Source organism: Cygnus olor, chromosome 1 (assembly GCF_009769625.2).
Source record: "Cygnus olor isolate bCygOlo1 chromosome 1, bCygOlo1.pri.v2, whole genome shotgun sequence".
Lineage (NCBI taxonomy): Eukaryota > Metazoa > Chordata > Aves > Anseriformes > Anatidae > Cygnus > Cygnus olor.
Window position 1 is genome coordinate 146873720 of NC_049169.1, and position 25260 is coordinate 146898979.

Here is a 25260-nt window from a genome sequence, read left to right on the forward strand (position 1 = left end):
CACTGCAGCATCAAGAAAAATGCCACTAAATTCCACCTGAATGCCAACGTGCAGATATTACCTGACAGTCACCATTATTAGACCAGGCAGGTGCCAAGACACTTGTGATTTCAAATTGTCAGGGGTCTTTGTTTGTGCCAGGTGCCATATTTTCTGCTTACTGTGTTTAGTGGGTCTTCTGGGACCCAAGTGCCTGGCCTTGTGTTTTATAGATGTTTGATGTTTTGTCTTGTGTAAATAGTGTAGATTACTCCAGATTTGTAAAACATGAAAGGCAGAAAAGGAACTCTCAGAAAGTCACATAGGTTTATGATTTCAAACGTAAAAAGATATGGCTTCAATACAATCTTGTTTCAGGGAGACTAACAAGGGAATACTGTTCTCAGGAGACCTGTTTCACAGGAAAAAAAAAAAAAAGGAAAAAGAAAAAAAAAAGTATTTTATCAAGAAAGTTACCACTATGAAAGGGAAAGATATATAATTATGAACTGAATGTGCATCAGCCAGAAAATATACACAGGGTAAGAGATAATCAAATATATATTTTGAAACAAATTGTTTCATTTTGTTCTATTTTTATTTTGCCTGTTTTTAGAATCTGCCTTTTTATTTTTTATTTTTTACTAAACACTGCTTTATTTATATTTGAAAAAGAAAATTGCTGGTGAATAGAACATGTAGGAATAAAGACAGAGACTCAGGAAAATAGAGAACTGCTACCCTGCTTTACATTTTGGTGAACTGGAGAACACATTATTTGTTGAAGTTGTTAGTACCACTCTTAGCATAAAGAGAGCAAGGGCACCACCTGCTGTTTTAGAAATGTATTTATTTGGGTCATGAAAGTTACTCTTCAAGTACTGCATTCAAAAACAGTCAGGCCTACTAAACAAGCTGTACTTCTTTAGGAAAGCTTTTTCCTGAAATTTAAGCTTATGCAAGACAATTTTAACAAATCACGTGTTTGCAGTTGCCTGTTCACACAATGAACTGTACTGTAGCAACAAAGCTGGCCAAGAATGACTGAATATGGGATACTTACAGACTTTTGAAAGAAAGAATTTCACAACTGTTCTGCTTTAGTATGTGGGCTCTTCCTCATGCAGGGCATCAAAATCCAGCATTCACAGTATTTTCAGGAGATCTGATTTGTATTCAATAACCACTGACAAGTTTACTCATTCATTTAAGTAGAAACAGCATATCAAGCATTACAGAGGTTTAGGTCATTTTAAGAGCTGGAGGTTATGGAATAAATAATTCCTACTAGGTAAGTATGACATAAAACTATAGTTCAAATGTTTTTTGATTAATTTTTTTTCCAAAGGACCTTGTTTACAAAATGCTCCCATTTAAGAAAATACAGGTTAGTACACACCCAGCTGCAATGAGTAGTCCCTTTACCAGCAAAGGGAATTGTTTTCTTATGCACAAATTTGATTACAACGTGCATGTAGGACTTAAAAAATCAACCATCTATCAGTTCTGAGGTGATTTGAACCAATCAAACTAAACCCCTAGCTGAGATAACTCCTTGGAGATAAGCTGTAGAGTGCAATTAAGACGTCTGACCAGTAGCTTTGATTCTCTGAATTGGAGAAGGCTGAATGTCTGCATCACTCCTCCTAGACAACAAGAGGAATCACCCTCTGTTCTCCTCTTCCTCATACATACATACTTTGCACATACAGCACTTTGGAAAACCCTTCACCAGGCTGATTAGACAGAAACACATTACTGTACTTCATAGGCTGGTAAAGGACTTTTATGAGGACTGGTCATTTATAAATAAAATGATCATCTGTCAGAACTCTTCCATGAGAGTAAGACTCAGAACTGAAGGAAATGGCCAATTTCTATTCAGGGGCACCCAGTCATTCGGCCAGCCAATGTTCTCAAGGATTTTAAGTGAAAGTCAGTTCAGAACAGCAGCAGCAGCAGCCTACCCATGAATTTGGGAAAACAATATGCAACATTAACAAAGTATGTGCTTTTGCCAAGGAAAAAAGATATCATGGCCCATTTCCTCTTCAGACAACCTGAGCAAAGATTCACCTTCCCTGCTTACAAGCAAAATTATATCAGATACTTTGATTTTCACCCTGTACAATTTAGTTCCATTTTGTCTAGGAAAATTCAAAGGAAGAGTGAAAAAATTCTGTATCTTGACTGCTTCCCATAAGCTAAGATGAAGTTTGAGTATTTCTGTAACACGTTAACATCAAACACATTTCAGTAACAGATGCATAATCCATGCTTTGTCTATCAGTACCAGTTCTTACACAGTAACAATTGAGGTGTCTGTACACTGTCCTGCTTTCCCCTTTTGAAGATGCTTTGTACATCTGCAAGATGTGCAAAACAAAAATAATCTGTGATTGCATTAAGCTTGTGCATTTATTGGTGGCTTATTCAAAATTAGTTCATTGCTGTAAATGAATGCTAATAACAAATTAGTAAAAACTTTTTTCTTTTCTTCTGCTTTTTTTTTTTTTTACACAAATAGTTTTATTACAAACTTGAACTCTTAAGAAATAATACACATTTAAGAAATTACACAAAGGCCTTGACATTTGCAAAAATCTTTTGGTATTTTCATGGTTATAGACTATAAAACACCTTTGGATGCTGATGTGCTCAAACATTGGTATTGCTGCATAGAAATTCTTTAGAAATATTTTTGAGGCTACTTTGAAGAATTTTTTGGCACAATATTAACAAAATTAAGGCCTTATCCTTTTCAATATCAAGTCATTCAGTGTGTGAGTAGTGTTTAAAACCCTGAAAAACATTAAATACAGAATAAAGACTATAAGCTCAAAGCAGGATTTACTATAATAAACACAAATAGCTATTAACCTGGGTTCAGTATCTGCAACTTTGGCATTGAAATGACCTATGTAAAATGAACATTTCACATCATATATTGGCATTTAATTTATGACACTGAAAAGAAGAAAACTTTTGTAAGCTTCTTTTCAAAATGATAAACTCAAAGCCTAATGGTCAATATCTATATAAATTACTAAAATATTTATATATATTTTTTTTCTTGACCATTGCTGGATCATTCTTTATTCCACAGGAAAGTTTGTTCTACTGCATAAAGAAGCTGCATAGTACCAACATAGCAGAAACACTTGCCTATTTGTGAGCCCAATTTGGCAATCTCTTCCAGATGTAGTCCCATTAAAACCAATAGCACTAAGGACTACAACAGAAGCAAAGGTTTGCAGGATGGCAATCTATGCTTTGAAAAGATGGTTAACCACAGTCTGTAATCCCAAAACTCCTTTTTTTTTTTTTTTTTACATTAGTATTGCTTTGTACAGGAACAATAAGTACATACCCAAGAGTGTGGGATTTTGAGACACCTAAATAATGGTAACAACAAACTTATCTGGGGAAGAAAAATGAATCTAAATATATAATACAAGAATGAGAAAGGGGAGTCAAACAGTATAAGGCAGAACTGCATACCTCCTAGCACCTTTGCATTTTTCTGGATGAATGCTGACTTTTTATTCTATCAGTGCATTGCATTTATATAAAAAATATGTATTTTTTGATCAAAAGTGCCATTTGGCATGTCAACATTTGAAGCTTATCTTTGTTGTCTCTTTTCTTCTTCAGCAAGGACAGGGCCAGTAAAGCAGTGTGTGTTAGTTATGCAAGTTCCTAAAAGGCACTTTACTGTTTTCATATTGGACAACAATGAGGTACATATGATATATGTCTAGGCTTCATTGCTGTTAAACAAATAGCACCATATTGTGTGAAATTAGTTGAAATTCAAAAGTCATTATGTTTTTCTCATACAGACTTGACAACGGCTAACGTTTGAGCGCAGATCCCCTGCTTTCAAAGTTGACGGAGTCGGTTTCCTATTAAAAATAAAGAAAATGAAAGACCCGTTAAAAACCGTTAATAAAACAGTCAGTTTTCAGGTTTACAATTTACAAGGCAAACTTTGCATGCAGCCAAGTGCCTCTTCAAGCTCTGCTGAATTAAGAAGGTATCCCTAATTTCTTTGATGTGTGCTCACTTCCAAGTGTAAGCCACAAACTATCACAGGATTACTTATAAACATCGGCCACTTCCAGTTACTTTAGAATTCAGTTCTGTCACTAGGCTGAAGGTTTTCTTAAGCAGAAGGAACTACCTGCTTAAACAGAAGCTTGAAAACATGCTGAAATTTGGACATTAAAAAAAAAAAAAAAAAAGAAAAGTTGGGCAAGGGAACTGGAGACATTTGACTGTTTATGAGTGACTGGTGTGGTTCAGAAAGACAAACCAAAATACTTAGTGCTTAACATATCATAAGGAGTTACTCATAACAACTGGAAATAAAGCATTTTCAGACAAAAGTGTGCTTCCATTTGACTTTTTTCTTGAGAAAGGATTATGAGTTTATGGGACACTGAAGAGTACTCGTGAATTATGATAGCAGAACAGTTATCCTAATCTGGGGTTATTTTAGTAATTTGAGATATAGTTTGTTGCCAGAAAAGGATATGAAGTTGAGACATCTCTGAATAGGACACAATGAATACAAACAATCGCAGTGCTGACTCTTCTAAATCTTCCTCTGACCTGCTTTCCTCCTTCCTAGGGAGCCAGTGCTCACCCCAATGATGGCACATGGGCTCTTTTAGTAGAAGCTTTTCTCGACGATGAGATTATCATAGCCCCAATGATTATCAGTCACGGCGCTCAACTTTTCCACCTACTTATTTGACAACTATCTTATAGACAAACAGTCAAAACTGGCTAATCAGCCTGCTTCATTTTGGCTGAGGCTGATGAGCATTCACATCTAGAAGACATGAACAGATAACGGGTATGCAAAGTGGCAGCCTGGACTTCTGTGGAAGAAGATGTTTGCCTGTGCTCCAGAGGAGTGCCTGCTAATCGGGTAAACTTTGCAGACCTGGGAACTGGTCTATACACTAATATCTAATAAAATTTGGATGGAACAAATGAGACCATGTTGAAAAACACATTTATGTGCAGGAGACTAGAACTAAGTCTACTACCACTTAATTCCTCAAATTAGGACCTCAGCAGGACTGAAGAAATACCTAAGGCCTCTGCCTTCAGCTGCACTTTATTCAGACATACTTCCTCCATCATTGTGGAGAGGTAAACAATTGCTCAGCTCACTTAGTTTCTTCCCTCTCCATGGTCAACATCTGCATTAATTTCCAGTGGTTCTATTACAGGTTAACATCCACTAGGGAGAATGGTATAGTCTGAGTTAATTTCAATCAGGATTTTAGCCTATCCCAGTTACGATTCAACGAATACAATCAAAATAGTGGAAATGCAAACATTTTAGATAATTCTGAAGAGTAAAATGCCAAGCGCAAATGACAAATTGTAAACACTAAGGTTTGTGAATACACTCATTCACAAATGTGAATACACTCATTCATTCCCCCCAAAACTATTATCATTTTTCCTTTTTGCTATGAAATCACTAACTGTACATAATAACCATGCTGGGGCACAGCCAGTACTCCAACCATGTATTACACTCAAACAATACTTCTGTTATTCAGTGACAAGGTTTGACTGAGTCTCAAATACTGATAAATAAATCATGAACTTACTTGAACATCTCATTCCTCTCTATAGTGGCAAGCCAGAAGCTGTAAGCATTTGCATAATAATTGCAGGTGCCCCGGCCATGGCATTCAATGAAGGGAGCGCTGCGGAACTCCTCTAGGCAGGAACCAGGAGATGCCAGGGCCTGGCCAGAGCCCTCAGCACCAGCACTGGTGTGCTAGGAAAGTGAAAAAACATCAGTGAGAAAGGAACTTTTCATCTCTTCTGCTACAACATTTATTAACTCTTGCACAAATATTTCTTCACATGCCCTCCTCGTCCTCTGTTGTGTCTGTCTGCTGTTTTGTCCCTCTGTTCAGGGAAGAGCAAGAATGCGTAGCTGAAGGGCTCCTGAGGTGGTACCAGCCTGACTGGTTTAATGGCAGCGCAATACACCACCAACACCAACCTCAGGGCAGCTGTATGCACAGAAATCTTTCAGGACTGACAGTAAGACCCAAGATATCTCTGTGCTAGCCAAAGGGCATGGCTGTCTCTCAGGTCCATGCCAGACCAGTACGGTTTATATCTGAATAGCTAAACCCAGTTCCTTCCCCACATCACAGTCACCTCTTTCCCTCTGCCAAGTGCTCACACCTCTGGAACCACACTGTCTCAGATCATGCCCACACAACACCTGGGAGAGTGGCTGTTGTTATAGGCTGTGAGCATGACAGCATGCTAACAACTAACCACTATGGAGGGCTACGGACTGGCTTTTCAGACTATTCCCTGGCCCTGTTTATTTTACTAGTATACATACAGCTGAGGAAACAGCATGAAAGACAGAAACTACCAGTTGAAAACTGAAGGCTTATTTATCAAAAAAATGGGAACAAGATAGGCACTGCTGTGCTCAGGAAACTGATGCAGCATGGGAAGGACAGTAGAAAATTATGCTTATTTCCTTGTTTATTCAACACTTGGATCCTTTGTTGGAGCTGCAAACAAGAGAGCATGCTGTGTGCATTTCCCAAAAAATTAACAAGGAAATGCTATTGCATTATTCTCATTTAGTAATTAGCCTGAATCCTTTTAAAGTCAACAGAAAGGGTAGAGGTCTAATGCCCTCCTGAGATCTGAACTGACAGTCAGGTATGAACTTTCCCAGACCGGGAGTGTGTATCAAACACTTAGTTTCTCAGCTCAGTGCACTTACCATGACAAAGGAGTAACCAATCCAAAGTGAACTCCAGCCTTCAGGACATGGTGGTATTTGAATTGTTTGACTGTGAACAGCTATTACCATAGCAGGGGCTTCACACACGGCGCATCTAGAAAGACCAAGATGCAAATGAGATACATGCACTCAAGACTAAACTTTTTATTTTTTTCAGAAATTACTTTCATTGAGAAAGTTTGAATCAAAAATGTTGTCACCTTAAAAAGCAAGACAAAAATCCAAGCATTTCATTTAGAAAAACACCTGTTTCTTTTTTGTATCTCATTTACTTAGGGACTGCTTAAGAATTGAATCTTACTCATACTAGCCTTCCTAAGAGCTCAGAACAAGAGACTTATCTGAATATTTTAATGCATTTGTCTTTTGCTAGTCCCATTTGTACTGTTTTTTAAAGTGCTCTTAAAGTGCTCAATGTCATGAACATGAGAGGCAAATAGCCTAACATTGCAAAGCAGTGGGTATCACTTATAAAGTAGTCTACTGTGATCAGAGACAAATAACAGCAATTCATCATCCTAAACATAGCTCAGAGTGGCTTCCAGAGAGAAAGCCATCTCTGTGGAAAATGTGTTACAATCACCACTAATCTAATGTAACACAGACTCTTCCCTATGCACGTTCCTTAAAACTGGCTTTTATTTACATTTGTGGTCTTTATCTCCCATAAGAGATTTCTAGCAATGTAACTGAACAATGTACCTGAAAGCAACTCTTTGAAAGCTACACTGCAGCAGTTCTTTTGGTTCAGATAAATTCATTGTGTCTCAGAACTGCTAGGTTACTGAATAATCCAAAGACCACTCATGACTTCACAGGAGAATTATAAGAAATGTGAGTTGGGTTGACAATTATGATATCGAAGCTGGTAGTAAAGAATTCAATAGATATAATCATTTTTTTCTTGTACAACTCCTGAACTGGCTACTGCAGTAAGCAATGATGAAAATGATTCAAACCAGATACCTAGAAGTACACAGTCAGAATACTATTATCAAAGCTGTGAAAAAAAAAAAAAAAATCAAGTGCAAAATGGATTAAGCTGGATTCTGGAAAATGCAAAAAAGCAAAGGAATTCAGAATGAAAGCCTTCTATTTCTGACTTGTGAAGACTGCTTTCATACCTATTGCCTTCATCTTTAGTGCAGAAGCAAAACAGTTATTTTAGAAAAACATCAATGAAAGAGTAGGTTAAAAGAATGTAAAAGTTGCCTCTATTCTTGGAGCTCTGCTTTGCTTCAAGAGATTTCTGGTATTTCAGTACACATGAAAAGAAGTCCCATGACCCAAGGCAGCAAGTGATACTTCTATACCTTTTCAGATTTTGGTCAGGGGAAACTGTTGGTTTAAAGGCTTCAGCTAATAAAATAAATTGAAAGAATAGTCTTCTCGGATTCCTTGCTGGTTTTAAAAAATGTGTATGACAATTATGTCACTCTTTGCCATGGCTAAAAGGAGAAAAACTCATATATAAAAATACACATAGATGTATATAGAGAGATATATATACACCCCCCCCACACCTTTGCATATATACATATACATTTTTATGGTATAAAACTACTCCATATGCATAAGAAAGCAAAATACTGCTGGGTTCCTCATTGAGGAAGATTTTCCAAAGTGATTGTCAAAGGTGCAAAATGTTGGGTGCTTGATCATGGATGGCATAAAAGGAACACGAATTTCTATAGATGGTCATTTGAATCTTTCTGAAGGTCAAACCCTTTCCATTCATATCAAATTAACAACCAAAATTGTAAGACCAACAAAAACTGTAGTCACTCTTGAGAATCTTGGCCTCAATTTGCCCATCTAATTTTCAAGGCATATATATTTATTTGCCACTAAACCATAAATAGGGTACAGAGTACAACTACAGACTCACAAGGGATTCTACTGTTCAAAATGAATATGAAATCTTTTGCAGAAGGATGAAACAGGTTTTTTTTTGAACATATCAATATGTCAAGACTACAACCTTCAGATGATGTTAACTGTCCTTTCTCTTAGATGGTGTATACCAGCCTGAGAAAGCAATGCCGACAACCTTTACTCCTATCCACTTTATATGGCAGGAAGAGTGACCAAAATTGCTGATACAGGTTAGAAGCAATGATGGGAATCTTAGTAACACATAGATCTACTGATTATCATCAAAGCTTTTGGCTGGAGCTTCCTTTGTCAGAATCTTAATGACAGTGGTACAGTATACCACACTTTTGCTCACCCCTCTGCCTTCAGCACTAGGCCTATTATGCCAGGATGTTTTTTTTGCTAGCAACCTTGAGATGGACCAGAATTTTAACATGTTGGATTGATGCACAACACTTACATCCAATATAAGTGCCGTAATTTCTGCTGGCTGAGAATCTGGATTTATTAAAAAATAGATTATTGATTTTGCAACTGTTTCCTGTAAGTCAGACAGTAGTGACTGTATTCAAGCAGTCTGTCCAAAGCAATGCAAGAAGCCTGCCTGGCACTCTACTGTATGATAAATAATGCTACCATTTGCAAATGAAAGGAAACTGAGCCCTGAAAAGCTTCTAGCTATGGCTAGTGAAAAAAAAGAAGAATTGTTTTGGACAGGCATTGTGAATAAATTCAAAACTTTTTCTCCTTCAATGTATATCACAAAACATAATTTCAAAGTAAATATTTTTGTTCAAATTAGACTCAAAACTGACTACCCTATTTGGATTTCCTCCAAAATGGATTTATTTTTGATCAAAGTCTAAACTGAATACATGTACTCTTTGAAGCATTTCACCAAAAGAACTTAAACTTTAAATTTAAAGGGAGGAAATAAAAACATATAGAATACAAGTCTTTTGCAAGAAAATAAAGTACTATGCACGACTTTCACAGGCTTCTTCATTTTATGATACTGTACCTGCTGATGAATGGTCTGATACTTTCCCCAGTGATAGGAGCCATACTCATTGGCATGGGTTCAGGCGTTGACAGCCAGTAGGAATAGTCATTCCTTGATGCAAAGTTACATACATTGTTGATATTGCAGAATAAGAAAGGCATAGTACTAAATTTACGAAGACAGCTCCCTGCCGTGCCTGAAATGTAAAGTCAAAGGTTACTCGTTAGTCCATTTTTGCTAAAACATTGCCAGTTGCCCAACAAATATTTCAGTAGCAGCTCCAAAGCATTTTAAAACCACATTTGCTCTGGAGGGCCCAGCTTTCTCAGAGGGAGCGACTTCTCTTAGCTTCAGAAGGAAGGAACAGGGCAAGGGAAGGAATAGCCTAATCTTTCCTGTAGAATTACAGAATAATTTAGATTGGAATAGATCTCTAGAAGTCTCCTGTCCTAACCCCTTGCCAGTTAGATCAGGTTGCTCAGGTCCATAGCCAGTTGAGTTTTGAGTATCTCCAAAGAGAGAGATGCAACGTCTCTGGGCTCCTGCTCCAGTGGTTGAGCACAGCTATGGTGAAAAATCTTTTCTTTATATATCACTGGAATATCTCATGCTTGTGTCTATTGCTTCTTCTAGTATCACTGAGTTCCTCTGAGAAGAGTCTGAGCTCCACCTTCTCTATGCCCTCCCATTAGGTAGCTATAGACATCAATAAAGGCTTCTCCTTAAATTTCTGTTACAGCTCAGCAAACTCAGTTCCATCAGGCTGTCCATATTCCAGCCCTCACTAACCATCTTAGTAGCCAGCTGTTGTATTCACTCTGGTATATCAATGTCTTCCTTGTTCTGGAAGGCCCAAGTCCTAGGCACAATATATCAGACCTCATCTCACAACTGCCAAATAGAGGGACAAAATTGCTTCCCTATACTTGCTGGTTGTACTTTGGCCAATAAAGCCTAGCAGTTTTGGCACCAGGGAGGTGGGTAGTTGTTGCAAGGGTACACTGCTAACTCATGTTCAATATGTTGCTCACCAGGACTCCCAGGCCCCTTTGTGTAATGCTGCTTTGTAGCAGTCTCTACTGCTGCTACTGGAAATAGCAGTGAGTCCACTGTCTGTTCTGCTGCAGGGGGTTGCTTCATTATAGGCATGCTACTTTGCATTCACCTTTACTGGACTTGAGGTTCTTCTCTTGACCCACCAATTTTCCATGCACCTTATCATCCATTTAGCCACCCATATCTCACTGATTTGTCTATATGCATCCTATGGATGACCATGCCAAAGGCTTTGATAAAACCTTTCTTAAATAAACTGACACTTATTCTACTATACACCAACCTATTATTTGTACCAACCCAGACAGCATAAAGGACCAGCTACCCAAGAATAATTACACAGTTCTGTTCAATACGGTTTTACAAATGAAAGAAACGTTTGATTTATATTGAATTTTAATTTAATTCTAATTTGGTCTCTACTTACCCAGATCTTGGCCATGTGCTCTTTCATTGCCTTGTACATAAAGCAAGGAGTAGCCATGATAAATGAGCCTCGTTCCCGAAGGACATAGTGGTTCTTCAATGGTTTGACTATGTCTGGTAACAAGGAAGCCATGAGCAACAGATGCTGCACCTGGTGGGCCCATAGCCCCAGGCAAACCTTCAGGACCAGGTGGACCAGGGAATCCTCTGGGCCCTACAATACAGAGAATCTCCTTTTATCTCTACAGACACTGTCTGGTATCAGAGACAGTCAGCTTACTTAAACTCAGGTAGCAGTGACCATTGATTCATTATTTGATTGTTACTAAAATGCATTTGAGAGCATCTACAGAAAAAATATTTTGAATTCTAACAGGGCTGAAATTATACTGTAAGTAAAGGAATCTCATGAATCGGTGTTTCCCAGTTAGTCATTAACATCGGAAAAAAAAAAAAAAAGAAAAAAAAAAGACCTGTTCACAACATATCACAATTTTTTAAAACTTATCTTTTGTGACTGAAGTTGAAACACTCAGATGTCAGTAATTTTGTGGAAGTAACAATATCTGCAGTGATACTGTGACTTTATTACTTATCCTTTGTCTCCCTCTCTCATCATAGAATGGCATGGTTTGGAAGGGACCCTTTAAGATCACCTAGTTCATTCCTCCCCTGCCCTGGTGAAAAGTCTTTCTCTGTCCTTCTTATGAGCCCCCTTTATATATGTATATCTATGTATATAAATATAACGTACTATACTATATTATATATGTATAAATAATACAGCCATATAAATTTGGTAATGGAAGTAGGACTGCAGACAAAAGATTGATTCTGTGTGCAGGATAATGTTCTCCCCTTTGCAATGAACACTGTGGGGAATTTGCAGCATTTATATTGAAGGAAACAACGATATTCCTTTCTTATTAATTGCAGGAAAGGAATAGATCTGCAGACACAGAGAGAAAGGCTTATATTAATATCACAAGATCCTTTGCCCAGTAATACCTACAGGTGACCTTGATTTGTAGCTTTACTGAAGTCTCAAATGCTACAGTTTCTGTTGTATGGTTGAGGGAGAAACATCTACAAAGTTGTTCATTACTTATACTTGAAGCAAGTATTACTTCATCATTACTTCTAATGAAATGCAAACAGCAGACATTTCCTAGGTATCAAAACATGTTTTATATGAAAGAATATACACAGACAGGTTCCCTTCTCTCTCAGTTATACCCCTCATTTTCAGTCCATTAAAAAAAAAAAAAAAAAGGTCTAACTCTACTGGAATCTAATTCTAGCTACTTTTTCTTCCAGCTTCCACAGAAAATTTCAGATCTTTTTAACCACTGATCTTGTTTAGCAGCATCTCCCTGCCTACATAACTAAAGAATTGAGATTACATATTTTCACACCTAATCTATGTTATTTTTCTATGAAGGAACCAAGTCTTCAAAAAACTCATGGACTTACCTGGGGGACCATAAGGACCAACTTCTCCTTTTTGCCCAGGTTTGCCATCAAACCCTGGACTGCCAGGTGGTCCAGGTACACCTGAAGGTCCTGTCACTCCTGTTTAAAAACAAGAAATAGTTATTACTGGATGTTACTCCACGTTAGTTCTGACTTTTTGGCTTTTCATACAGTGTACAGTGCTGTCATACCTCAGCACTGACTAAGCTCATTCAGATTCAGCATGCATACTTCAATATCTAGAGGAAATACATGGGTTACTGCAGGCAAAATAACTGTAGTAGAGAAGGGCAGAAAAAAATAAGCAGAGTGTGTGTTTCTAAAACACTAGTATTTGCCTGGAATATGAAAAGGAAGGACAGCAATCTCTCTCTGCTTGTCATATGACTCCTTCAAAAAGACCATAAAAAGTAGGGTCATGAACAGCAGGAAAATCAGTATTCTCTTAGCTTCTTCTTCCCAAACAGGTTTTCAAACATATATTATGTCTTCCCTTCATCAGCTTCTGCATCAACAGATGCTCTGGGTACTATATAAACTCAGTAACTATGACTTCGCAAAAAATAAGTTAACACCATCGGCACCATACCAACCTTTCTGTGGCAGATCAGTAGCTTTAGTTAGTCACAGCTGTCCTTTTAGTGATCACTCAAAAGGCAGTTTTCTGTTATTCTATTGAACTAACTGCTAGAGAACAGCAAGAGATCCCATACAAGCAAACCATGCTGTGCCCAATCTCTGAGATTATTTCACAGCTATTTCCTAATGGTCTTTGCAGGGTTTTAACTCCACCTTCTAGAACAAACTTACATATTGTATTAATTAGAAAGAAAATGTTCATTATATTCCACCATAGTCCTCCATCATCTTCTCATAAAACATCCAGGAAGAAAGCTGTCCCTTAAAATCTTAACAGCTGAAGAATGCATGTGAGCTCTCACTCTCCATGCCCTGTCATTCTGAAGGACGCGTACCCTTGTGTCAGCATTTCTTTCACGTAACCTTTTGCTCCATTCCCTTATTCTCTGTGTCAAATTTTTGCAGTTCACCTTTTCTTTTAAATGTTGCAATGTTTGGGCTAAGAGAGGAAGTCAAGGACTATGGAACAAGCTTCCACAGGGAGCACTTTCCACTCCAAGATCAAGGTGTTTTTCCTTAGGTTTGCCTTCTCTCAGAGATACACAGTAATTAAGTTTGAATTAAACACTAAAGACAGAAGACGCTCAACCAAATACATTCTGGGGAATGACGCAGGTCATCCTGCTTACCACTGATCTCAGATACTTATGTGATGACTACAGAGAGTAAACTTATAAAAATCACAAAGAAGGTGTCTGTTTCTGGCACTCCTTTGGATAAGCTTCAAAGAGAAGTACTCTCTTCCTCCTTGTCTAACACAATTTGAGTGGGGTATACAAAGCTGGATATCATTATACCAAAAATGTGTCTAGCCTGCCACTGGCCTATTTTTGCATTACTACTGGCAAATTACAGATTTTCTCACCTTGCTGTCCTTTGGGACCTGGAAGTCCTGGGAACCCTTTGAGACCAACTGGTCCTACAGGGCCAGGTAAGCCAGGCTCTCCTTTGACAAGCTGAAAAGCACCTGGCGGGCCCGGTGGGCCTTGTAAACCTGGAAAATTAACAAAGCAAAATAAAACATATATAGAGTGGCATAATAAAAAAAGCAAGAGAACAATGTTACCTTCTATTACCATTTAAAGACTCTAATAATAGAAAAAAACAACTCAATATTGATTTTTCAAGAAAAAAAAAGAAAAACAATACTCCACCCAAAGCTACCCAATACTAAAACCTAATCTGAACATTTGGATGCTGATATCATGATATCTGTTTTCAGATTCTACCTTTTTGTGCCTAATAGAAGCATGGGAGGAAATATACATTTATTACTCACAAGTAACCATTTTAACAACAAAATCTGGAAACAAACAAACAAAAAAAAGCAAGTCTTTACATTATACCTTTAGATCCAGGAAGACCTTGGTCACCTCGCTCACCCTTAAGGCCTGGGAAGCCTGGAGATCCTTTTGGACCTGAAGTCAAAGGAAATGTTTACATGAGTATTGAATAATTTCTCTACTTGGAAGGGCATGTTCAGAATAATCATGGGTGACCTCATGATCACAAAAGGGCCATCATTTTATTCAAACAAGTACTTTTAAACTGTTTTCAAGAACAAACATAAAAACAAATACACTAAGTCGCCAAAGAACTGGTGACTGAAAACAATTTTTTCTTAATTAATAACCTTTCTAAATTAGATTTTTTTCTATTATTAACTGTGTTTTTTATACATACAGTGTTCTCATGTATGTGATGGTGACAATAACAACAATTAAGTCAACAATGGAGATATATTGAACCCATGTTTCCTCAAATAACAAAAAACACTTGCCCCTCCCACTCTCAAGAAAATCCTGAAGATTCTTGACTGGCAATGTCCAACAATTGATTTTACGTCAATCTTCTAAAGCAAGCATGCACTTAAAATTGCCGAAGCAAGACAACAGTGAAACAGCAAAAAAACTTGAGGAAAAATCCCAATATTCTTCTTGTGTATTTTTTGATGCAGCTTTCAATGTTCTGCTTCAATTACTTTGTAACACAGAGTCCACATTCTCTGACCTTCTTTTTTTTTTTTTTTTTTTTTTTTTTTTTGAGAGAGAGAGAGGGGAAGGGGATGAAAAAACAGTCTTTGCAAGTTTTTTAGGACAAACTTTCTTCTCACCTGGAACTCCTGGAACTCCTGGAGGTCCTAGATCACCCTTTTGACCGATATCTCCTGGTAAACCTGGACTACCCTGTACAAAAGAGAAAGTGAAGCAAAGTTATCCTACACTATTACGATATAAATCTCAAATAGGCTATTTATTTTTGAAAATCTATGAAAAAAATAGTAAGAGGGAAGAATTAAGTTTAATGGTTCTTCTCTACAATGATTAGATGAGAAGCTGCTCCTACATGAACAAGTTTGTCACATTGCTCAAGTATTTTTTGCCTTACAAAAACACTAGATCAGAATAAGGTGTCTCACAAATGATATAGCTAATAAAAAGGTCTTCAACCATAGACCATACTGTTATGAAAAGCTTCACTAAGCACTGATTATTACAAATTAAAAAAATTAAATTCAGTGCATCCCCAAAAGACGGTTGGTAGATAAACAAACAGGGTAATTCTAGACCACAGCAAACTTAAAAACTTCTACATTGACACATGGAATGAAATTAAATGTACTCAACAATTCATAATCCTTTGAAGACTTTCACTTTTCAATAGGGCTAAAATACATAATGACTTAAACTCTTCAAACACAACGTGAAATCCTCCTCTGGCTTTCACTATTAAAAACTGCTCCACTGAAATTAATGACAAATTCATAATAGCTTCACTTCAAGGAAAATCAAGCCTATATTTCTAAAGACACTATAAACAGTCACTTAACTGATGGCCAACATCCTTTTTTTCTTTTGTCTATTACATCGTGTGCAAAAAGCTTTTAAGAATAGCTTAGAGTTTCCCCCAACAAATTGCTAACCCAAGTATGAAGCAACATGGCAATGAGAGTCTCCTATATAACATTGTGTAAAACCTGTGGAGGTAAGAAACAAAGACCCTTTGCTACGTAACCTACCAATCAGAGGTTGGAGATGTGAATTAAATACTCAGTGAAAAATAACACTAATGGTGGCAAATAATCTCATTTTACAATAGCAATAGAATGAACACACACAGAGGTTATTTTTCATCTGATGTGGATTAGATGTTTGCATTAAGATGTGAAGAATGACTCCCTACAAATGCCTAATTCTTTTCACAGACTATAAAGGGAGAAGAGATGGCTAGCTCAAAAATGGATGTCAACAGTAAGACTTCCAAAGTTAAACAACAGAAATCCTACCCTTGAAGTGTTATTTCTTGAAGGACAGTAAAACATTTTGTTCCGACCAAAGACAAGAAACAAAACCTTTTGGCATTTCCCATTCTTAAAAAAAATACAGTCTTGGAGTGGAATATTAACCTGTGAAAAGCTTTAGAATTTCCCTCAAATTGTTAAATTATGGAAAGTATATGGGAATGTTATCTTGAAATTTACTATCTTCAGAACTACTATGATATGATGCTCTTTAAGATAGAAAGTGTCCCTTCTGACTCCTGGATGCAGAAAAGGTTGCAATATATCTTTGCATTATCAAGAATCTGATCTTTTAAGTCCACTATCAGTATCTTGTTTTTTCACCAGGACCTTTTTCTTGAGTCTTCCTTTCTTATGTACATTAGGAATTGTTGAGTCAAACTCACCTACTTTCTTATCCCTTATTCCATAATTTTATTATTATTTTCTTAGTAGGACAGAGGAAATGACAAGTTAAAATACGGAATATATTTTCTAGTGTGGAAAAGGAAGACAGACACTCTGAGAGAGAGAGTATAGAGTACCAACTATTTTGTGTGCCTGCCCTATTTTACTTAATTCTCCCTAATACACAGAAAAGGGACTGTTTTATATCAGAAAAAATGAAAAATATATGACAACTATGTATTAACAGCACTTCCTGCTTGTATTTCTAAATCAGCAGCTATATTTCATCACTGACAGTACAGAAAGTGCACTTTATTTGAAAGGTTTCATATCATAACCAAGCAGTTTGGGTATTTTCAGAAGGCAAGTTATTTTGAAATAAGCAACCTTTAATATTAACTACTAATACATTTGCAGGATTTATGGATGTACTGCAGCCATCCTGTACTGTTAATACATTGTAAATTGCTTTCTGGGTGTTGTATGTTGCCATTCATTATCTATAAATTTCTTCTAATAAGTTCACTAGCTCACTAGTTCACTAGATCATTGGTACATAGCCTTCAAAGAGAGAGTTAAAATGTTTTGAAACTGACTTTACATTGTCAGCAGTAAGTCCAAAGGCACCTTGAGCATAAAGTATCATTACTTTGAAGAAGAAATATCTATGATTAATATATCCATTAATTACAAGAACCAGGTTTCAACAAATCTGGATAGTGTGCTGAAAGTAACTTACTGGCAGACCCTGGAAACCTGGATCACCTTTGACTCCTGGACCTCCAGGAGTCCCAGGCCAGCCTTCGCTCCCCTGCTCTCCTTTGGTCCCTTTCAGACCTGGTGGCCCTGGTGGCCCTATTGGACCTGGTAAACCTATAAACCAGAAGAGGAAGAACGTATTTAGTGGCAAAATTTGTTCTGTACAAAAGCAGTACCCGCAGGAGGATGAGCTGGCTCAAACTACAGATGGGCATAATTGAAGTAATTATCACAACAACATTTCAAGAAAATATGTAGGAGAATCTGTTGCAGGGAGGTGCATATGAATACCCACCCACATGACTGGATATCTATCATTTATTTTGTCTGTAGTTGATGGAAAATAATGTAGAGAGTTTTATATGAGCTGAAAAACGTATTGTATGTTCTCAGGTATGAATGTGCTAGAGACTTACTACAGCTCTGCTCTACTCTCCTCATTAACCACTAGCACAGAGCACCTGCCAAGGTAAGGCCACACTGAGCTATTTTTAAACACATTGACACTCCAGGACACAGGAACATGCAGCCATGGCTGCCCCACAACAGTAAATAAAGCTCAGAGGAAAACACGTGAAAATAGGAGGGCAAGGTTTTCAATGTCAGAAAGACTTCTGGTCAAAACAAACAGCCTGAGGACATCATATCTGTCTGTTGCAGGACATGATGCCAAGCTGCCTATGAAGGACAACTTTTGCCTGGTCTCTGAGAAGAGGAGAAACAAGGATATGCAATATTGATTATATTATTAATAAACCCGTTTAGCATTGATTAACAGCGTAGATTAATACCAAAGAAGAATAATTACCTGGAAGGCCAGGTTGGCCTTGGGGTCCTCTGTCTCCTTTAGGGCCCTCCATTGCAATTCCTGGTAGTCCAGGAAGACCTTGGTTGCCTTTAGGGCCTGGTGGACCAGCATATCCTGGTTCTCCTTTTAGGCCTGGGATCCCCGGACTTCCTGGGGATCCTGGGAAACCCACATCGCCTTTCGCACCTAAGTTTTGAAACAACCCCCAAACTTGATTAGAGAAAGGATTACCATCAGTGAAATCTTCTGCCTTATTGTTCACTCATAGTAAGCTTTATTCCTTAAGAAATTATTGACCTCACCTTTATATATTTGCATTAAAATGCAAAACTTCAGGAAAAGTGTGTTATCCTTTATATTATTGATATAAAGTGAGGGGTAAAGAGTAGGTTAACTGACAGACCTTTTGTTAACTAAACTGATCATTGGGCTATTTTCATTCACTATAAAAACAGATGAACATCTCTGCCAGCCCTTCCACGAGGAACAAAGCCTTCAAATCCTTATTCCGTTACAATTATTATTGTCATATGCGAGTCATGGATGTTTTGCTTAGGTAAGCACACAAAGACTTGCTCTTGGAGAAAAAGAGAATTTTTTTACTAAGATCTAGATTTGAGTACTTAGTACTTATTTTCAAGCTTGTACAAATAGTAAATATTTGCAATTTAGTTGAATTTTCGATCATGATTGAAGAAAAATAATATATTTTATACTAGCTAATCTATAAGAGAAATAAAATGTATAAAGAACACTTTCCCAGCTCTTCGCCTAAACAGAACAGGGTCTTTAAATCCTGGACTTGCTTTTTGGAACCACAATACTTCTGGAACACAAATGATGTCAGTTGTATATCTATTTACTCTAAGACCAGTTCTCTTTAAATGAGCTGTGCTAACAAAATGGAAGAGATGAGTGGGGTCGGAAAAGTGGTTTCACAGTCTAGCATTTTACTTGCCTTACTGAGCTGTGAGTTTGTGTCTACTGCAGTCTAGTATCTAGGACATACTTACCTGGTAGAATGGAACATGGTGCATACAGACACCTTGGACAAGCATGGACTCAAGCCAATCAAGTCATTCACAGTGTAGTGACAGATCTGTGAAGACCAAAAGTGGTCTTCAAATTGTCATAGCTATGTGCCTGTACTCAAGCTAGTAAGTCCTGAGTCCAGGTAATAACAGTTTTCAGTAAGATCTCACTTGGTCTCTTATTTTTGGCACCTCTGCACCATGCTCCTGTGCATAGTTTAGACATGCTCCACTGAGCTACAAAGAACACCTATTTTAGCAACGAATAAGATTGCATCAGGGCTGTACAACAGACTCAGGTAAAAACAATAAAATACTGTAGTATCTTGGCAACAAAATTATTGTCTTTAGCTATCTAGTGCATAAAGCTTCGCTAGACTTTGATTCTTATAAAATTAGTAGGAAAACAGAAATACTTGGAATCAAAAGCACAGCACACAAATATGGGAGTTATTTATATTACCTCATCACAGCACAGCTTGCAGTAAATTCCACACTATGAATAATTACCTATTTTAGGGCATATCTAACTCATGTCCAAGATGCTTCCACTGTAACAGAAATTAGTATTTGAGCCTCTGAGTTTCTGCCTGCTCTGAAAAGGTATAGCATGTAAAATAATGAAGTAGAAAGTATGTCTGAATGACAGAATTATATTTGTAGTATGTTGGAAGGGAGGTTAGCTGCTTGTTTAAAGAAGTGTTTTACCTTTGTCTCCCTTTGCACCTGGAAATCCTGGAAGTCCTCTACCTGGAATACCTGGAATACAAAGGCAGCAAAAAATGAGAAGACAGAACTGCAGTTATATATAAACTGTAACAAACAAAACTCCATTCAGCAAATATAAAATCTAAGTGGTTTAGAAAAAAGTTCTTCAGGGCAGAGACTGTCTTTATTACATATTGGTAATGCTTCTAGTACAATGGGTACTTCATGATTGAAAATCCTACACTGAGGAAAGACAAGCTATTATTTCCCAGCTAACTTGCAAAATGAAACTAATTCCAAAATATATATTTTCTTTAAAATATTACCAGCTTTTGTGAAAGAAATTCTTTCATGATTACACTGATTAAACACAGTTTTTTATCTATATCATCCACTTTATAAAGACGGATGATAGTCCATAGTTTGCAAGACACTGTACTAACTTCATTTTGTAAAAGTTCCAGTCCAAAGTATCTCAAAACCAGCATGCCCTTCTCCCAGCTGCTCTTGTGTAGTCTGTCTGTGCATTTTTGTACCACATCAATGTGACGTGACAGTCACAGTACCTTGTTCACCCTTTGCACCAGCAGCACCTGGAATCCCATCATAACCTGGTTCACCCTTCTGACCAATGGAACCAGCAGGACCCGGAACACCAGGTTCACCTGAAAAATCATCACCATATTCATTGCAACTATGAATCATCACTTTTTTTTTAGACATTTTTTTTCTCTAATAAAAAGCTTAACTTATTCTTCTGCTCCCACAAAGACCAAATATTTATTGCATAATGACTGCAGTGTGACTTTTCTCTGAGCTTAGTTCTGAATTAAATTAGTGTGAGACAGGGCTCAAGTACTACAGATTTTCATATAGTTAATTATCACAGATCTCAGTGAGTTTAGAGCATAGAAACTCCTGCAAATAGTTGTGAATAGCATGGTCCATGTCCAGTGAGATGATGTATCCTGCAGCCAGTAAACTAAGAACATGAGATTCCATGTTCAAAAATGTTGTTATAGTCCTGACAACAATGGAATTACTCTACTCTCTCTTTAACATCTGTGCAATGATGCTCAATGTGGTGATTCAGGTTTAAGCCCATGGAGCAACTTTAAACCAACACTCAAAAACAATAAAACTAATTGCTATAGTAATAACCAGTCTTGTGGAAGGTAGTAATATCTCTTCTACTAACAGTGCAAAAGAAGTACTATCCCTATACTACACTGACTCAGATTTACTTGGGAAACAGCATAGTGTTTGAAATGAACAAATATAAGAGGAAACATCTGAGCCAGAATGAAGGGAGTAGACCATGTTATTTCTTTAAGACACTGCTTGGAGATAAACAATACTTTAAGTAGCATTTAGTATTTTATATGTCTTTTCTACCTGGTTCTCCTTTTAAACCTGGGATGCCACTTAAGCCAGGAAGTCCTTTTTCACCCTTTTCTCCATGGCGGCCAGGGCTCCCTATAGAAAGCAAGAAGACATCAGAAATATCCACCATATGAACCTGTAAGTTTGACAATAACTTTTGCACTGCATTTTCTGTTGTATTAACTCAAGAACACTTGCCTGGAAATCCTGCCATGCCAGGAGATCCTTTGGGACCTGGGGCACCTGGTATTCCTGGCATTCCTATATTACCCTTTTCACCCTTGTCTCCAGATAAACCTGGACTACCCGTTCTTCCAGGTTCTCCCTAGAAGAAGCAGCACACTTTATAAAATCCACACATTAATTCTGAAACACCTTTTACTATTTGCAAATGGTATATGTAACCCCCTCTTATCTTTTGGACTTATAAAGAATTTCACTCTTATTCCATTTAGAAACAAAATAATTTAAGATTAAATTTAGCACTATCAGAAATATTGACTTTTTAGCAATTGCTTAATAACTACATATGAAAATGAGCAGTCTTCTCTGCATCTTTGTAATAGATTTTACAAAGGCTTTTCCAAATTAGCCTCATAACTTACTACACTTAATCATCTTCAAAAAAATCTTTTCTAAATCTTCAGTAAATTTACTACCAAGTTACTAAGTTTTATTTTTACTTATAAATTCAGGATTAGTGTCACTGTATAACTAGGAAAGCAATGTGAAACAAACAAGAATCCTATCAGAATACTATTAGAAGTGAAATCAACTTTACACACAGTATTAATACAGTTGTCTTTTCAGTCATATCTGAGCATTTTATTGTGAAGCTGAAAAAAGCGATATCTTAAAAATGTATTTACTGTATTTCAGTACACCTATTTACTCTGTTTGCAAGAAGCCCTTTTCACTTTATTTCCTTAATGTTTTTAAAAGTTCTTCCCCTCCCCCACATTTCTAGCAATGTAAATTTAGTATATGCTGAAGAGACAGAATAAATGAGAATGCTGAACGCAATGGTCCCACCAAACAGAATGCATCTAAACCTGTGCATATACACACCATTCAAATTTCTCATCAAGTATTTAAATGAGCATAATAGAAAATATAACTTATATAGCTTAAAGGCCAAAGGCATCTTTTCAGATAAGGTACTCAGCAGAGACAAGACAATTAAATCCCTAGGGGTGTAAATACCTTCTCACCAGGAGACCCTGGAAAGCCAATTCCAGGAAAACCTGCTGCTCCTTTGTCTCCTTTTTCACCTTTTTGCCCAGGGAACCCTGGTGTGCCTGGTGAACCTGGTACTCCAGGCAGACCCTTTTCTCCAGGTGTTCCTAGTAAAAGAAAAGTAAAAATGTGTGTTTCAGAGCTGGTGGCACTTTAGCAGTGTTGCCAAGGATTTTTCAGGGTTGCCTTAGCTACTTAGAGCTAGAAAAACAATACAGCTCACTACAATAGCTAATAAATTCACTTTTGAGATTCACCATCTAAAGGGGTCTTTTTATGGGAAGATAAGCTCTCCTGATAAAAGAAGGTTATAATCTTGGATTAATAGTAAGCAGAACTGCTGCTAAAAATATTATTTGACTAGAAGTTTATGTTGATTTCATTAGTGTCTAACAAGACAAGCAGTGACAAAGGAACTCTGCTGTAGCAGTTTTTTCTGGTCCCCACCCCCACTTCAGTCTTCTGTCTTTGATTTCCTAAATACATTAGGCACAAGGCCATCTGAATGGAGACAAAGTTCCCTTATTGAGATACAGGTTCTTCTCCATTCCCCCCCACAGCAACACTCTTCCCAGAGCACTACAGTTTGTCAATAATGTGCAATGCACTGGAACTCACAGAGCTTTTTAGAAGGGGGAAAATACACAAGAGGCCTAAAGGATTTCACACTCTAGCAGAGGCAGAGACAAAGACAGAGACAGCCAGACAGCCAGATATCACTTGAAAAACTGCCTGCCTGCAACAAAAACACAAATCTGACATATGTCCTTTCTTTGAGGTGCACAAATAACCATTTTACATTTGGCTAAAGGACTCACATGTAGAAAGTTAGGAAGCCATTTAACGTGAATTATTTGTATATCATAATAAGACTGAAAAAGCAATGTTCCCAAAGCCTACAGTTCAGGCACTGCAAATACTGCAATCATTTAGTAGACCAACACCACCTAATATTCTAGATAGGCCTCTCACAATGCTCCAGATTAACTTGAAGAAAAAAAAAATAAAAAATCGCAGCAATCAGTACCTGGCAAACCCATTTCACCAACTGATCCTTTTTGTCCTGGAATTCCTGGATCTCCTGGGTACCCTGGGGGGCCCTGATCACCTTTTGGTCCTAGAGACAGCAGAGAAATTAAGAGTCCAGATAGTTACTGTGGTTTAAAATACCCGATTAACACTATCTCCTTTTGCCAGCTTCAGACATACCTGGATGTCCTGGAGTACCAGGTTCACCATCCTTTCCTGGAATTCCTGGTTCTCCATACTCTCCACGTAACCCTTTTTCTCCTGTTGGTCCATGGTCCCCTGGACAACAAGAAAACAAACACTGATCAGTTTTATCAAAATTTACTGTAATGCCATGTAACGATCCTTCTAATTACTTTATTTATCTCTGTTGCTTCTCTCTGCTGAACAAGGGAATGGCTGAATTCAAGCTTCATACATTGTAGGGCAGAGTCAAACTTGAGCAACAACCCTCCACTCAAGCCAGCACTGAAGGAAGGCTACAAACTGATAAAATGTTGCAGGTGTCTGCACAGATTACAAGACAAATTATATTTTTAAAAGAAACTCAGTGTTTTGCAAACGAACACTTATCTTTGAGTTAGATTAATGAGTTATTTCTGAAGTGCCAGACAATATCAGGTGTTAACAAAAATGATTGATTTGACTGTTCTGCTGTCTATGTAGGTAAATGCAAGCCACCAGTTCACAGGCAGAAATTTTCTGTTTCCTCAGTTCTATTTAATATTAAAGCAACTTCGTCATTGCAGAAGGCTCCATCTCTTATTCTGCAGCATGCCTCTTCTCCAACTGCAATGTTCAAGCTTTCTGGTTATAATCCTTTTTGTTAGTGTTGTATCTAGATGCTGGACAATACATTACTGAAGATAGGAAGCTGAATGCTTTTAAGTAAGAGGATTTATTAAAAAAAATCTCAAGATGTCCAAACCCAACCTTTTTTATTAAACATTACTGATAATCTTCCATTAAAATACTGTATTTTTTGTTTGTATGTTACAAGTTTTTTAAAACATTACTGTGATATTCATAACTAGAGAGACGAAGGCAGCAAACCGATGAGGAAAGTTACGGAATATAACTAGATTATTTTTTCTCTACTGGTACTAGTTATCTCTGGGTTAAAGAGGATGAGACAAACAACAGCAGAAAGTTGCAGTCTGGGGTCTGTTTGGAGCCTACCCTTCCATGCTGCATGAGCCAGGCTAATCTGCAGACTGTGTGGGGTCAGGAAAAGATAGAACATACAAGTTTGGAAGTGCGTATTATTAGTGCTGGAGGGGTGAAGAAGTTAGAAACAAAAGAAAGTAACCAGTTGAACCTGTCAGCACAGGCTTCTTTATATGCATGTAACCACTGTGC

The 25260-nt window shown here is 37.4% G+C and overlaps 1 protein-coding gene across 2 annotated transcripts in view; it reads right to left on the reverse strand.

Annotated features, from left to right (window-relative positions):
• Positions 1–812: 812 nt before the first annotated feature.
• COL4A1 (collagen type IV alpha 1 chain) overlaps positions 813–25260 on the reverse strand; it is a 129073-nt gene continuing 104625 nt past the window's right edge. For both annotated transcript variants that reach the window (XM_040536952.1, XM_040536960.1), the window contains exons 35-52: positions 24082–24180; positions 23900–23989; positions 22840–22979; positions 21835–21961; positions 21649–21729; positions 20820–20918; positions 20254–20304; positions 18515–18700; positions 17687–17820; positions 15373–15445; positions 14606–14677; positions 14125–14253; positions 12621–12719; positions 11149–11361; positions 9684–9861; positions 6767–6881; positions 5613–5785; positions 813–3884 (exon numbers count right to left, since the gene is read on the reverse strand). In XM_040536952.1, coding sequence (XP_040392886.1) covers positions 3803–3884; positions 5613–5785; positions 6767–6881; positions 9684–9861; positions 11149–11361; positions 12621–12719; positions 14125–14253; positions 14606–14677; positions 15373–15445; positions 17687–17820; positions 18515–18700; positions 20254–20304; positions 20820–20918; positions 21649–21729; positions 21835–21961; positions 22840–22979; positions 23900–23989; positions 24082–24180 — 2141 coding nt within the window. In that variant the 3' untranslated portion in view covers positions 813–3802. The remainder of the gene's footprint in view (positions 3885–5612; positions 5786–6766; positions 6882–9683; positions 9862–11148; positions 11362–12620; positions 12720–14124; positions 14254–14605; positions 14678–15372; positions 15446–17686; positions 17821–18514; positions 18701–20253; positions 20305–20819; positions 20919–21648; positions 21730–21834; positions 21962–22839; positions 22980–23899; positions 23990–24081; positions 24181–25260) is intronic.